This window comes from Monodelphis domestica, chromosome 8 (assembly GCF_027887165.1).
Source record: "Monodelphis domestica isolate mMonDom1 chromosome 8, mMonDom1.pri, whole genome shotgun sequence".
In the NCBI taxonomy this organism is placed as follows: domain Eukaryota; kingdom Metazoa; phylum Chordata; class Mammalia; order Didelphimorphia; family Didelphidae; genus Monodelphis; species Monodelphis domestica.
Window position 1 is genome coordinate 238,461,444 of NC_077234.1, and position 16,027 is coordinate 238,477,470.

Consider the following 16,027-nt stretch of genomic DNA (forward strand, 5'->3'; position numbering starts at 1 on the left):
TAGATTTATATACCATCCGGGGCATAACCCCAATTTTTCCAGCCTGTAAATAAAGTCTCTGAGACAGAGCTCTGAGCAAATAACTATTTATTAAATTTATTATTATTATTAATATTATTTAATAGTATTTATTAAAGGAACTGGTCCCCTTCAAAAAGTAGGATCCCAGACCTTCCTTTTGGTCTGTGACTCCCCCCCTCCACCTTGTCCCAAGGGACAACATTTATACCCTTTACTTTCAAACAATAACCCTCGAGACTGGTATGACTCAAAATATTTATTTTCATCAGTGGATTAATGTTAGACAGGAGCAGAGATGACTACTGCCAACTCGTTTCTTTGGAAATGAGGTAAGGTCCCTGGCTTGACAACATGGCAAAAGACCCGTGTCAAAGAGTGGAGAAGCCATGTTCTGCGTAAGGTTAGCCACTCAGATAGAGGTTCTAGGGACAAAGGGTTCCCCAAATAGCCAGAGACTTTCCATCTAACCTTATGAAACCTGTGCCGGGGGAGTAACCGTGGGACATTCTGTGCCATGAAGAACTGTGATGGTCAAAACTAGAATGGAAACCCTTTTAACTGTGGTCAAGCAGGGCCATGTCCCAAGAAACGCCATAATCTAACATGAAGATAATTTACTCAGCTCTTTAACCTAATCTAATTTATATTCATTCACAATTGTACTGTGAAATGAGTTAGTTGATTATCCTCAGCTCACTAGATGTATATCAATGTCTGTTAATATAAGAAAATAAATCACTACTTCTATGGAATCCCACTAAATTGCATAATACAGATTGGAAATTAACAGAGGGATCAAATCAGTGATTTAGGATGGGCAGGGGTCTACTCAAGTGGACAGGGGTCAAAGTATTTCTCTCAGGAGAACCACAGTTTAAGCACATTGACAGGCTAGAGAACATTCAGAGGAGGACAGTCAGGATCCTGAGAATGTGGAAGACTACGATGTGTGAGGACTGGTTGGAGGGGCTGGGGAGGTTTGGTCTGGAGGAGACTTGGGGGAGTGGAATTTATTTTTAAGTCACATAGAAGAGGGTCTTGTTCTTCTTGGCCCTAGAGAACAGAGAACAAGGAATGATGAACACAAGTTGCAGAGGTCAGATTTCAGCTTGTTGTAAGTAAAAATTTCCTCTTCATTAGAGCTGTCTAAAGTGGAATGTGTTGCCTCAGGAGCTAGTGGGCCTTGGGGGTTTTCCAGTGGAGGTTGGATGACTTGTTTTTTATTTATTTTATTTATAGATTTTATAGTAGCAAGTGCTGTATGTATAGCTTGGACCAGATGACCTCTTCCAACTCTTAAGATTCTATGATTCAGTAATACAGAATATAGAAAATTAAACATAAAGGAACATTATTCATGGCATTTGTTACATTATAGATTTAAATTGTTTAAAAAATTCATTTTTTATTATTTTTGGAATGTTAGAATAGTTAATTCTAGTTAACTGTTAACTTAATTAATGATTAACCCAGGGACCTTTTAGAATGTTAAAATATAGTTTGATTTGGAACACTAAATAGGATAATGATCCACCAGATTACTTCTTTTGATTATGTCCGATTCATCTTGTACTTGTATATGGTTTTCCATAGTTATTTTCATGCTGTCTTTTTATTAGATGTGAGCTCCTTGAGAGCAGAGATTCCCATCCCTCCCTCCCCTTCTTTGTATACCCAGAACTTAACCCAGTGTCTGACACACAGTGGGAATTTAATGTGTGTTTGTTGACGGTCAGATCTTATAATTTTTGTATCATTAATAGAATACCAATTCACTTTGGGACCAAGAATAATGGAAAATGTTGAGAACACCTCTCTTGATTTCCACATTCATCATCCTAGTATAGGATCTCATCATTACCACCCTCCCTCCCCCCAGGTGGATTGTAGCAGCCTCTGAAGACATTGCTCCACTTCTTCAGCCTTGGGAGAATGGAGAGATCAGCAATTGTCTTTCCTACCCTTTCTCCACTATCTCCTTTATCTCTGGGGATATGATTGGCCCCATTATGTTATAAAAATTAATGTAATCTTTAACCCAGGGCAATAGAATGGCTTCCTAGATCTATAGGGTTCCTTGTCCTCTACAGTTTTATGGAGCCCTTTTCAGAGCTGCTTTCCTTTTTGGTGTCCACCTGCCACTCAGCTCTTACCTGTGGTTTCAAGAAGCTACAGCACACACCTTGATAAACTGTCTTGGCAGCTGGCTAAACCAGGTCGAAGGTAACAAACAGACCCCAAACCCATTGGGGGAAGTCTGTCCCAGGTGTGTGAAGCAGAAGGGGCAGATAAGAAAAATTTGTTTCAGCAGCCATGGAAGCTGCAGAAGTGGGCATTGTGGAATCCTTGGAGCTTGGCTAGACATTGAAGAAACGAAAACCATCCACAATATCTCAAGCTTTCACCAGTCATCTTGACTGTTGTCTTGCCACTAGACTTGGATGACTCTGGAAGAGAGTGAAACTGATGGCTCTGGGCAATATATGTGCTAACCCATGATGTCATTGTCCTCTTTCAAAATGAAAGCTGAATAATAGAGTTTAGACTAAACAAAAAGTTGTAAGTTCCATCACTGAACCCCAAATTTCTCAGTTAGAAAAACCCTTATTTTTCAAGCAGAGATTTACTTTTTTGCTTTATTTTAAACTTCTCTCTATCTTTCTTCAATCTAGATAATTAACAAAACAATAAATCAGGCTCTAATTTTTAGTTTGCCTGTAATATTTCAAATATTCAGAATAAATATTTTATAATCATATGAGCTTGTTTCAGTGCCCTATGGTCCAGCTAAATTGGATTTTTCTTTGCCTTCTGAACATCCCTTTTCTATGCAACCTTTATGTTTTTCTTCATTATGCCCAGGATCTGCCCATTAAAAAAACAACAACAACACAAAAAATGGCCCTTACCTTCCATCTTAAAATCAGTCCTGTGCATTAGTTCCAAGGCAGAAGAATGGTAAGGGCTAAGCAATGGGAGTTAAGTGACTTGCCTAGGATCACACAGCTAGGAAGTGTTTGAGGCCTGATTTGAACCCAGGACTGACTCTCTATCCCCTGAGATACTCAGATGCCCCAACTCCTACCCATTTTTTAAAGCCCAATACAAATGGTGCCTCTTCCACAGCCTTCCCCAATCTTTTAATTGTGTGATAATTTGTCCCTTAGGATGTCATAAATTACTGTTTTACCCCTAGAATACTATTGTTATTTATGTCATACTTCTGTTCCTCTACTTCATTAGGCTAGTTTCTCTACTTTATTAGTTGGATAAACTCCATTGAAACAGCAGTTTCTTATTTGAATTTTGCGATCTCCTCAGTGTGTAGTATATGTAGTGAGTATTTAATACAGCTTTGCTGAATTTTCAGAAAAGCATTTTGCTGACAAGTTAGACATTGGCTTGGCCATACTGTCTATTTTAAATTCTGCTGGTCACACTAATGGTAAAATGTCAATCACTGGTGGGAATGGTGGAGTTTTGAATGGCTAGGCAATGTGTCCTTAGCACGTCATAAATTCTCCTTGGTATCTTTTTCTCTTGGGATTCTGAGTCCTGGTTTAAAATGTGACCAATTAGACTTATTTTAGATTTGGACATATATGATCTGGTTTTCTGCTGAGGCAGGAAGCGACCCAGTTTTTGCAGGTATTTTCCTGCACTGAAAGGAGTGCTGATTTTCAGGGAACATGAAAGACATTAAAAATTTATGCAAGGTTATAGGAAAAAGAACATCCATAACTTAGTTTTAGTTATCAGTTGGGACATTCAAGTTGCAGCTGAATACTCTTGCAAACTTTTGTTATTGTTGTTCAGTCATTTCAGTCATGTTTGACTCCTCATGACTCCTTTTGGGGTTTTCTTGGCAGAGATACTGAGTAATTTGCCATTTCATTTTCCAGCTCATTTTATAGATGAGGAAACTGAGGGAAACAATGATCAGGGTGACATAGCTTAGTGTTTGAGACCAGATATGAACTCAGAAAGATGACTCTTTCTGATTCCAGGCCCAGCACTTTATCCACTTCACCACCTAGCTTCATCCACAATTCTTGAAATTGAACATACTATCTCACACCCTACACCAAGATAAACTCAGAATGGGTGAATGACTTGAATATAAAGAAGGAAACTATAAGTAAATTATGTGAACACAGAATAGTATACATGTCAGACCTTTGGGAAGGGAAAGATTTTAAGAACAAGCAAGAGTTAGAAAAAATTACAAAATGTAAAATTAATAATTTTGATTACATTAAATTAAAAAGGTTCTGTACACATAAAACCAATGTAACTAAAATTAGAAGGGAAGCAACAAATTGTGGAAAAAATCTCATAATAAAAACCTCTGACAAAGGTCTAATTACTCAAATTTATAAAGAGCAAAATCAATTGTACAAAAAATCAAGCCATTCCCCAATTGGGCAAGGGACATGAATAGGCAATTTTGAGATAAAAAATCAAAACTATTAATAAGCACATGAAAAGTGCTCTATATCTCTTATAATCAGAGAAATACAAATCAAAACAACTCTGAGGTATCACCTCACACCTAGCAGATTGGCTAACATGACAGCAAAGGAAAGTAATGAATGCTGGAGGGGATGTGGCAAAGTTGGGACATTAATGGAGTTGTGAATTGATCCAACCATTCTGGAGGGCAATTTGAAACTATGCCCAAAGGGCGATAAAAGACTGTCTGCCCTTTGATCCAGCCATAGCACTGCTGGGTTTGTACCCCAAAGAGATAATAAGGAAAAAGACTTGTACAAGAATATTCATAGCTGCACTCTTTGTGGTGGCCAAAAATTGAAAAATGAGGGGATGCCCTTCAATGGGGAATGGCTGAACAAATTGTGGTCTATGTTGGTGATGGAATACTATTGTGCTAAAAGGAATAATAAGCTGGAGGAATTCCATGGAGACTGGAACAACCTTCAGGAAGTGATGCAGAGTGAGAGGAGCAGAACCAGGAGAACCTTATACACAAAGACTGTGTATAATCAAACATAATGGACTTTTCTATTAGTAGCAATTCAATGATCCAGGACAATTCTGAGGGATTTATGAGAAAACTGTGGGAGTAGAAACACAGAAGAAAAGCAACTGTTTGATCACATGGTCGATGGGGATATGGTTGGGGATGTAGACTCTTAAGTAATCATCCTAGTGCAAACATTAACAACATGGAAATAGGTTTTGATAATACCCAGTGGAATTGCGCATCTGCTATGGGAGGGGATGGGGGAAAGGGAGGGAAGGAACATGATTCTTATAACTAGGGGAAAATGGTCTAATTGACTAATTAAATGAAATAAAAAAAAAAGAAATTGAACATGCTAAAAACTCATCATATTTCTTCTAGTCATTCTTTCTCATCAATTGTTTCATTAACTTTCTAGTCTCATAGACTTATATGCTTGTAGTTTCCTCATTGTTCTTTTTAGTCAATCCCATCACTAAATTTTACTAAGCATTTTTACTCATTCAACAAACATTTAGTAATCTGTGGCAAGCACTAGGGGTTAAAGGCCAAATATTTTTTATTTTTACTTAAAATTTTTTTTTCATGGTTACATGATTCATGTTTTCTCCCTCCCCTAATCTATTCCCCCTCCTGGAGTTGACAAGCAATTCCACTGGGTTTTACACACACACACACACACACACGCACATAATCATTTGACCCATTTCCATATTATTTAGTTTTGTAAAAGAACAATCCTTTAAAACCAAAATCTCAAATCACACATTTTCTCCTGAATGTCTACTCCCACAGTTCTTTCTCTAGATGTGGATAGCATTTTTTCTCATAAGTTCCTCTACGTTGTCCAGGATCATGGCATTGCTTTTAGTAGCAAAGTCAATCACATTCGATCGTCTCACAATGTTATAGTTTCGTGTATAATGTTCTCCTGGTTCTGCTTATTTCACTGCGCATCAGCTCATGGAGGTCTTAAAGGCCAAATGTTAAACAAATCCTGTCCTCTAGGTGCTAAAAGTGTGTCAGACTTCCCCCCTTCATATTTAAAGTCCCCACAGACTCAGTCTATCAGCCACCTCACTGGTCTTTTCTTCATTTGGTCTTTGCTAGTCTATCCTATACCTAGCTATGTGCCAATGTGATGCTGGACAGCTCTTGATTATAATGGAGGGTCATTAGAGCTTGTGAGGACCTTAGAGATAATAGTATTATGGGGTCACTGATCTAGAGCTCTGAGGAACCTCAGAAACCATCTAGTCTGATCCTGTGGGATGTGGAGAAAATGACTCAACCATTCGGACTGGATCCCCTGCAAATTTATCTTATATAAATTCAATTGGCCACTTCCACTAAACATTTATGAAGTGCCTACTATGTGTTGGGCACTATGCTGGGCACCAGAGATACAAAAAGAGGCAAAAGATACAAAAAGAGGCAAATACCCTCAAGGAACTTTATAATCTAACTGGGGAGAGAACATGCAAACAAATATACACCTACCTTACCAACTCACTCTTCATTCTCCACAGTGACCCTTCTAAAACTTTTCATCCTTCTGAAACCTCTCATGGCTCTTTCCACTCCCCCCCCCCCCCAAACTCTCTCAGCTGAGAACCTTGCCTCATATTTTACAGAAAAAAACTGAGGTCATTCATGAGAACTCCTTTCCCTTTCTTTCTCATCACCTATCACTTACATGTTGTCTTCTATTTTATTTTATTTTATTTTTAAAGCTCTTAGCTTCAGTCTTAGAATCAGTACTGTGTATTGGTTCTAAGGCAGAAGAGTGGTAAGGGCTAGACAAGGGGGGTTAAGTGACTTGCCCAGGGTCACACAGCTGGGAAGTGTCTGAGGCCAGATTTGAGCCTAGGACCTCCCACCTCTGGGCCTGGCTCTCAATCCACTGAGCCACCCAGCTGCCCCCTACATGCTATCTTTTACAAAAAAAATTTAATTGTTGCCTTTGTTTTTTTTTTTTACATCATCATGGCTATTCCTACTCTTCTTCCCCTTTTCGGAGAACATCTCATCTAATAAATAATATTTTTTAAAGAAAAAAAAGAAGAGGGGAAAAATCGAAGCAGTTGCAGTCTCCCCTTAAGTCCCTAATTCTGTATGGCAGGAATAAGGCAAAATCAGATCATGCTTTGGGAGGTAAAGGTCAAGGCAAAGTTAAAAAAAAAACACAGGCAAACCCTTATTCTATAGTATCTGGCACATTTTCAGAGTTACCGGAACCAAGAGGCCTGATAATACTTAGCAGGGTTATCTGGGAAAGAAAGCATTCGATACGTTGAATGTGGACCTATTAGGCCAATTCCTGGTAAATAGACATCTTTCAAAAGCAGTAAACATTAAAGGAATCAAGAAATTTAAGGAACAGAGCCAGGAAAGCATTGCTTTTGTCGAGAGGTCACATTTATAACTGGAAACAGTCTGCCAAGAGAGCAGAAGCTTAATGAGGTTATCACATTAATTACCTCATCAACAGGCAGGTTGGAATTAAATTGTAAAATTTGGAACAAAAGAGGCCAAATGACTTAAGGAAAAGAAAATCTATAAATAAATACAAAGTCAAATAAATAAATCTATTGATATCTTTTGTCTTCATGTACAATTTGTTTCCAGATTTATCCTTTCCCCATCTCCTATCCAGACAGTCAACTCCTGTAACTTAGAATAAAAAAGAAAAAGGAAAAAAAGTTGTTTAGAAAAACTAGACAATATTAACTGAGTCTGATACTATAGAATACACTATGTTCCATACCTATGGGCTGGGCTTTGCCATCTACTGACTCAATACCCTAAAAGCTTTTGGGTCTTTTCATCTGTCCTAGAGTTAAACTGTCTTCCCCAATTAGAACAGGAACTCCTTGAACCTGTCTTGCTTTTTATATTTATTTCCCAAGCACAGCACAGTGATGGTACATAGTAAATTCTTAATAAATATTTTTTCTTCCCTCCTTCCCTCTCTCCCTTCCTTTCTTCTTGAACTTTCTTTTTTTTTCTTCCTTCCCTCTTTCCTTCCACCATCCTTCCTTCTTCCCTATCTTTATGCTTCCTTCTCCCCTTTCTAATAGTCTCCCATCTCTGCAAAAGAAGACTATTTTCTCATCCCTTCTTTGAAGTCAACTTGGTTATTATCGTTATAACTGTGTTTAGGTTTTTTGTTCTTTCTTCCTTTTCATTCATGCTGGTTTGTATATTTTGGGGGTTTTCTTATCTCACTTTCCAGTGGCTCATATTTGTCTCCCCATGCTTCTCTATTCGTTATGTTTATATTTTCTGACATCATGGCCAAATCTCATTGCATTCATGTACTACCATTTGTTTAGTTGTTCTCCAATTGAAGTGCACCTACATGTTCCTAGTTCTTTGTTATTAGCAAAACTGATCAGCTTACATCTCAGGAGTACGATACAATTACAAAGTACTTCGTATACATTATCTCAGTTAATTGAGACAACCGGTCTGGCTTTGTCCAAGAAAATTAAATTTCTGGGAATGTCTCAGAACCAGCCATTCCACTTTGTAGCTCTAAATTATAGAGGAGGGGTTCCTAGTCTAGAGGCTACTGAACTGAGAAGTGTTCACTTTACTGGAAAGGGACTCTGTAGTCAATGGACTATGTCTCTTGTGGTGCAGAAAAGTTTGGATGAAGAGCAGCAGAGCTATGCCGGGATAAGAGTTGTTCCTGGGGCAGCTAAGTAGCCTAGTAGATAGAACACCAGGCCTGGAGTCAGGAGGATGTAGGTTCCAGTCTGGCTTCAGATATTTCCTAGCTGTGTGACCCTGGGCAAGTCACTTAACCCTGTTTGCCTAGTTCTTGCCCTTCTATCTTACTAATACTAATTAGTAATACTAATACTAAGTCAGAAGGTAAGAGTTAAAAAAAACCCTAAACAAATCACTTTATTACTAGCCATAAGGGGAAGAGGAAAACAGAAGGGACCAGTCTTGGGTTGTGGTCCCCGTTGTCTTCCCTGGCTCCACATACATTGAGAGAGCTTCCAGATATGGGACTGTGGAAAGGCTTTCAAGCTCTGATTCAATGCCCAGAGCCCTTTAGGGTTCAAACTTATATACAGTTTTAGTCAAAGAGCTGGCTGGCACCAATAGATGAGTTCCCTGTTAGCCATCAGCAAATTGAGTTGTAAATTATACTTAATAAAGACTGAAAAATCAGAGGCAGGGAGGTAGGGTTCTGAATTCTAACTGCCAGTGCACTAAAGGGCTGGTAGAAAGGGAGGAGAATGCCCACCTTCTGGCCTTATTAAGCTTGCCATGCATCCGAGGCATCTGGCACCATGCCAGGCAAGTTGTTTTCTTACTGGCTCACTCTGGTCTGGTGGTAGTCTCTCGGTAACCGAGGATGACGATTGTCTTTGTGCGTTTTTGTGCACAAAGACACTTGTGCATGAAGGAGATTTAAGTGGAAAAGTCGATGCACAGAGACAGTCCCGCTCTCTCGGCGTTGGAAGCCTGAGTCCAGTGGCATGAAAAATCGTTCCACCTGGAGACTTCCTCAGCTGCAGTGGGTGGCCGTGTTGTCCTTTGTGCTCTCTTGGTGCTGGCAAGAGGTAGAGGACATGTCTGAGAAGTGTTCATGGAGGAGGGAGTACCTGAATTACAAACTGAAGAGTGGAGGGGAGAGGTTCATTCCAGACACAGGCAGACTTGAACAAAAACCACTTGACTAGAGGAAAGATGGTGATTCAGTTTGATTGGAACATAGAATGCATAGAATGAAGTAAGCCTTGTAGATAGCAGAGTCAATTCCAAACGTCAACTGGGAGTTTTATTTTTTATACACTAGGCAGTGGGCAACCATCAAGAGGCAAGAGGTTTGAGTAGATTAAATCAAAATGGTTATATATGAAGGAAACACATGTTAGCAGGAAAGCAATTGGGGGAGGGAAATTTCGTAGCTAATCTTTTGGAGAGAGGTCTTATATCTAAAGTACATAGAAAACGTCATCAAATTTATGGGGATAAGAGCCATCTCCCTACTAATAAATGGGCAGAAGATATGAACAGACAGTTTTCAGATGAAGACACCAAAGCCATATACAGGTGTATGACAAAATGCTCAAATCATCACTGCTTAGAGAAATGCTAACCAAAGCACTTCTGATGTATCATCTCCCCCCCATCAGCTAAGCTAAGAGCAGGGCAAAATGACAAATGTTGGAGGGAATGTGGGAATGTGGGAAACAGAACTGTGAACTGATCCAACCATTTTGGAGTATAATTTGGAATTATGCTAGAAAGAATTGCAAAACTCTGAATATCCTTAGCTCTGTTGGATCTGTTTCCCAAGGAGATCTGGGGAAAAGGAAAAGAGCCTGTATGTTTCAAAATATTTATAACAGCCTTTGGACAAGTTGTTAAATTTCTCTGAATCTCAGGTATAGTGCGGGGTTTTAATAGATGACCTCTAAGGTCCCTTCAGGCTCTGAGTCCATAATTTGAGCCTCCATTTTGTCCCTACCTGTGTCATACATGTGAGGAGCAATTAGCATTATATATGTAAAACACTTAGTTGTTCTCGAAACACAACTCCATTTCCTATTTCTTTGCTCCTACCCAGGCTTCCCTCCATGCCTAGGATGCTTTCTCTCCTCACTGCCTATTTCTTGGAATCTCCAACTCCGCTTAAGGCTTCCAGTGTGTCCTTCCCCTTGAAATTATTTAATATATACTTATATGTATATATAATTTATTTATCTGTATACATATTTGTGGTCCTTCCCCCAGCAGAATCCAAGTTTCTTTAAAGCATGATTTTAAAAAATACCACTTTTTTGTCTTTGTATCCCTTAGATGCCAGGTTCTTAACATTTTTCTGTGCCTCTGTCTTGGTCTTGTTAGTCAGCTGTCCAGCCTACATTGATAATTAGTTTGCTTCTTTATGCAATAAGTCTATAAGGCTAAAGAAGCAAATTCTTAACTAATGGTAGGCTGGTTGGCTAACTAATAATAATAATATAAAGCATTTATATTGTGCTTTAAAGTTTGCAATGAGCTTTACATGCTATCAGATTTGATTTTTACAACAATCTTGTGAGGCAGGTGTTAATCATCTTCATTTTACAGATGAAGAGACAGAGGCAGAGAATTGAAATGACTTCTGCAGAGTTATAGACAGCTAATATTTGTCTGAGGCAGGATTAGAACTTGTATCTTCCAGATTCCAAATCTGGAATCCATTACACCACCTAGCTGCTGGCCAGAGACACAGTGCCTCTAATAGAGAAAGGACAATAGGCTACTCACATATTAGAGTATCTATTATTCATTCATTCATTCATTCATTCATTCATTCATTCATTTATTTGTTTGCTTATTTATTCATTTATTTATTCATCCACCTATTCATTTATTCATTCATTTATTTATCCAGCTATTTATTCATTTATTCATTCATTCATTTATTTATTTGTTTGTTTGTTTATTTATTTTTAATAAAATCCTTACCTTCCCTCTTGGAATCAATACTGTGTACTGGATCCAAGGCAGAAGAGTGGAAAGGGCTAGGCAATGGGGGTCAAGTGACTTGTCCAAGATCACACAGCTAGGAAGTGTCTGAGGTCAGATTTGAACCTAGTATCTCCTGTCTCTAGGCCTGTCTCTCAATCCACTGAGCTACCCAGCAGCCCCCAGAGTATCTATTTTAAAAATGGAATGTTAACACAGTTAGACTTGCTTTCCTTTAGGAAAGATAGCAATACTGTCTCTGATCATAACCTATGCCTACATGTAATTTTTAATTGCCCCAAATGGCTTTAGGATGGATATAATATGCACTTACTATATTCTAATTTATACTATAACTTTGTGTGGATGTCAGTCAACGGGCATTTATTAAGCGCCTAGTAAGTGCTTAATACACTGCTCAGTGCCATCTTATCATACCTCCGTTTTAAGTAGCCTGGCAGATCCTTTGAGTACAGAGCGCTCGTCTCTTTTCTCAGTGTCTCAGCGTGCAGCAAGGCATTCAGGGTAGCATTGTTGAATGGAAGTAATAATTAAAATGAATCATCCTGTAAGATTTTATTGTAGTCTACTTAGAGTGACAAAAAGACAGTTCAGTAGAGACATCTCTTTCAAAGGATTAAGTTGTAAAATCCACAAAGGATTGGTGCTATATTGATGCTTTCTTTGGTATAGGGAACAAACACTCCGCTGAGGAAGCTTTCTCTGTCAAGGCAGGTGGGCCATTTCAACTCCTAGAGAATTGCTTAGAACAGAGGTGGCAAATGATATAAGCAGCTTTGTGGGCCAGGACTTTTGGGAGCAGCCTGAATTCAATTAAAATGAAATTGGGAGATTTTTAACAAAACAAATAAAAATGAAATGGAACTGTAATTCATCTGGGGGTTTCCAAGTCAATATACAACCTACAGGAATCTTTCTGTCCGTTTAGTGGCGCCGGTTTCTGTTTGAGTTTGACACTATTGGCTTACAGAAGAAGTTAGTAACTTGCCCAAGGTCACGTAGCCAGTAGATACCAATGGCACAACTTGGTCTTGCTGGTTTAAAGGCTGACTCTCTATTGTCTGTGCCATTATGCTTCATATCACGAAAGGTAAAAATCCTGTAGAGTCAAAAATCATCCTTTCTCTGAAAGCAAGTCTTCAAAGTAAACAGCTCCTGACCCATTGGAACCATGGAGGCGAGGGCAGTTGGATCCATAAACTTTGGCATAAAGATGAATTCTAAGGGCTTGGTGCATTGGGCTTGTGTGTAAATGTGCCTTGGACTCCAGCTGCTAGTCCCTAGTACCCTCTTCCTTCCCCCTTTCAAAGGAGGGGTTGGAGAGGGGGCAGATGAGTCTGCAGTGGAATAGCAAAAGAACTTGGGAGATGGAGACAGAGCATACCCATGTTTTCCATCTCATAATTTCTTGGGTCATGTGCCCATAGAATGAAGGGGCAGAAGAAATGGGAAATATTTAAGGGTTATTTTTTTGTTGAGTGAAATATCTCTTGCTCTTTCCTTTTGCATCCCTTCCTCCATCCATATAGAAAGTCAATGGCAGTCTCCTGCAACTCCACCTTATACAAATTGTTCTTTGTTGATATAGACCCATTCAAAACTCCCTCCTGTTAATGTATTCATTTCCCTTTTAATAATCTGATAGTCAAAGTTAAGCTAAATGTTTAAATTCTGGAAGGGAGGTGAGAGCACTTATGCCTAGTTCTTTGATTTTTCTCCTTTTTTAGTTCCAGATTTTTTTTTACCAGCTCTTATTATTTGCAGCTCTTTAATGGAACTTTTTCTTTTCTCTTTTCTCTTTTTTCTTTTCTCTTTTCTCTTTTCTCTTTTCTCTTTTTTCTTTTCTCTTTTCTCTTTTCTTTTCTTTTCTTTTCTCTTCTCTTCTCTTCTTTTCTCTTCTTTTCTCTTCTCTTCTCTTCTCTTCTCTTCTCTTCTCTTCTCTTCTCTTCTCTTCTCTTCTCTTCTCTTCTCTTCTCTTCTCTTCTCTTCTCTTCTCTCCTCTTCTCCTCTCTTCTTTTCTCTTCTTTTCTTTTCTTTTCTCTTCTTTTCTTTTCTTTTCTTTTCTCTTCTCTTCTCTTCTCTTCTCTTCTCTTCTCTTCTCTTCTCTTCTCTTCTCTTCTCTTCTCTTCTCTTCTCTTCTCTTCTCTTCTCTTCTCTTCTCTTCTCTTCTCTTCTCTTCTCTTCTCTTCTCTTCTCTTCTTTTCTTTTCTTTTCTTTTCTTTTCTTTTCTTTTCTTTTCTTTTCTTTTTTCTTTTCTCTTCTCTTCTCTTCTTTTCTCTTCAATTCCTTTTCATAACACATTTACACATAAGTTTTCCAAAGTCAAATGATTCATGTTATCTCCCTCCCTTCTTCCCTCCCCTCTCCCAGCATTGACAAGCAATAATGGAACTTCTAAATGCATGATCTTTTAATAATAATAATAATGTAGCGAGTCCCCTCCTGCCCCTTACTCCTCATATAGTCCTTTCTTTTGTTTCTCTAATGCAGTTACCATGTATCACTGTATATGTAGTTATCAAGTTGTTTCTTATTTGCTTGAGAGGACATAATATCTACGAGGTCAGGAATTGTATCTTATCCAGCACAACATACTTCCCATAATAAATGTTTAACTTATGGAACTAAATTCAAGGAAATAACACTGAGGGGAGTTTGGGGGTACTATTTTGCTTTACTTTGATTAGCCAGAACCATTGTAGATTGTGGGTCTTTATCTGGTTTAGAGCTGGAAGGAAACTTAGAGATCATCTAGGTGACCCCCTTCAGTGTACAAGGATGAGACGGAGGACAACCAGTACTTCTTGGAAGGAGAAATTAAAGTTGTTCTGATTATAGATCCAGTATTTCTCAGTGTGCATGATGCCCCCCCCCCCCCAACCTTCTGTAGAATCAATACTAAGTCTGGATTTCAAGGCAGAAGAGCTATAAGGGCCAGGCAATGGGACTTAAGTAACTTGCCCAGGCTTACACAGCTAGGAAGTATCTGAGCCAGAATTGAATTGAGGACTCTCAGGATCTAGGCTTGGTTCTTTTCTGAGCCACCTTCTCCCCCATCTATTTAATACTATTTTATTTTTCCCCAATTATATGTAAAAACAATTTTTAACATTTATTTTCTAAAATTTTGAGGTCTGGATTCTCTCCTCCCCCACCTCATTGAGAAGGTAGACAATTTACTACAGGTTCTACATATCCCATCATGCAAAACACACTTTTATCTATGCCGTATTATGAAAGAGGAACCAAAAAACCAAATCAATGAAATACTTCAGTCTGCATTCAGACTCCGCAGGATTTCTCTGTCTGGAGGTAGATAGAATTTCCCATCCTGAGTCCTCTGGAATTCCTTTGCTTCATTGTATCACCGAGGATAGCCGAGTCATTCACATTTGAGCACTGGATAGTATTGCCCTTCCTGGGCACAATGTTCTGCTTCTGCTCGTTTCATTTCCTATCTGTTCATGGAAGGGTTTCCAAGTCTTCTCAAGGCATCCTGACCTCTCTTTATAACAGAACCCTCCCAGGTCCTTTGCTGGGATTGCCTCACTGGGGGACACTTCCTTATAACAATGTATTTTAGGCACTCTCAGCCACCAGACCTACTGGGGTATCCACCTTCTCTCTTATGGCCCCATTGATAATGTCTGGAATTTTCCTGACAAATGTCCCCCTTCCCATTTGTGTGTTGTTGCCCCCATTAGAAAGAATGTAAGCTCCTTGAGGGCAGAGCCTGCTTATATTGTATGCTCTGGTTAACACAGTGGTGGGCACCTACTAAGTGCTTTTCATTCATGCATTGGAAAGGGTTCAAGTGGGCATTTCCCTATCGTGATTCCACTTCACTGGGAAGTATCATAGCTGAGTTCCAATGTATTCTAGTTGTTTTCAGGACTGCATTTTGGCCCGCAGCTGCTGTATTGACATGAGTGATTGAAGAGTCACAGAACCCACAGACTGGGTGTCTCTAAACTCCCGAGGTTTTAAGATCCTAGGATTATGACTGCTCTGGGCGCCTCACTACCTCATTCAAGTTTTATACTTAGAAGCTCGGTCAGTGATTTGCCAGGAATCGGCTCCAAGTGCTTTTTTTTTTTTTTAATTTTAAATGAAGAGTTTTGTCACAAAGGAGGCATCATTTATTTGTCTGGAGGAGAGTAAAATGTGAAAACTATGTGAAATAGACCCAACATTTGAGCATTACTCTTGAGGTCCTGGTTGAATTCTTTCCTTATTACGACCAACCACTGTTGTGGTATGGAGAAAATAGACTTCTGATTTATATGTAAAACAGAAGAAATTTCTATGACTTGGTTTATCATCTCAAAAACTCCAAATATTCACCTAGAAAAAGAAAATGCTTTTGACTCAGGGAACTCAAACAGGCTTGAGTATTGTCTCTGTTTTTGGATGTTCCATGACCAAGATGACAGCAAAGATAGTGGCAAGATCACTTTATTAGATGTTAAAGAACCAGAGCAAAGTACAAAATAGCTTTGGTGTTTTGGAATTTTTTTCTTAAAT

The 16,027-nt window shown here is 38.8% G+C and overlaps 1 protein-coding gene across 28 annotated transcripts in view; it reads left to right on the top strand.

The window, feature by feature from the left end:
* REPS2 (RALBP1 associated Eps domain containing 2) overlaps nucleotides 1-16,027 on the top strand; it is a 257,690-nt gene that overhangs the window by 105,978 nt on the left and 135,685 nt on the right. For 12 of the 28 annotated variants that reach the window (XM_056808623.1, XM_056808621.1, XM_056808622.1 and 9 more), the window contains exon 5: nucleotides 1,079-1,135. The exons of the other annotated variants lie outside the window; for them this stretch is intronic. In XM_056808623.1, the coding sequence (XP_056664601.1) occupies nucleotides 1,079-1,135 (57 nt within the window). The remainder of the gene's footprint in view (nucleotides 1-1,078; nucleotides 1,136-16,027) is intronic. 28 annotated transcript variants of the gene reach the window in all.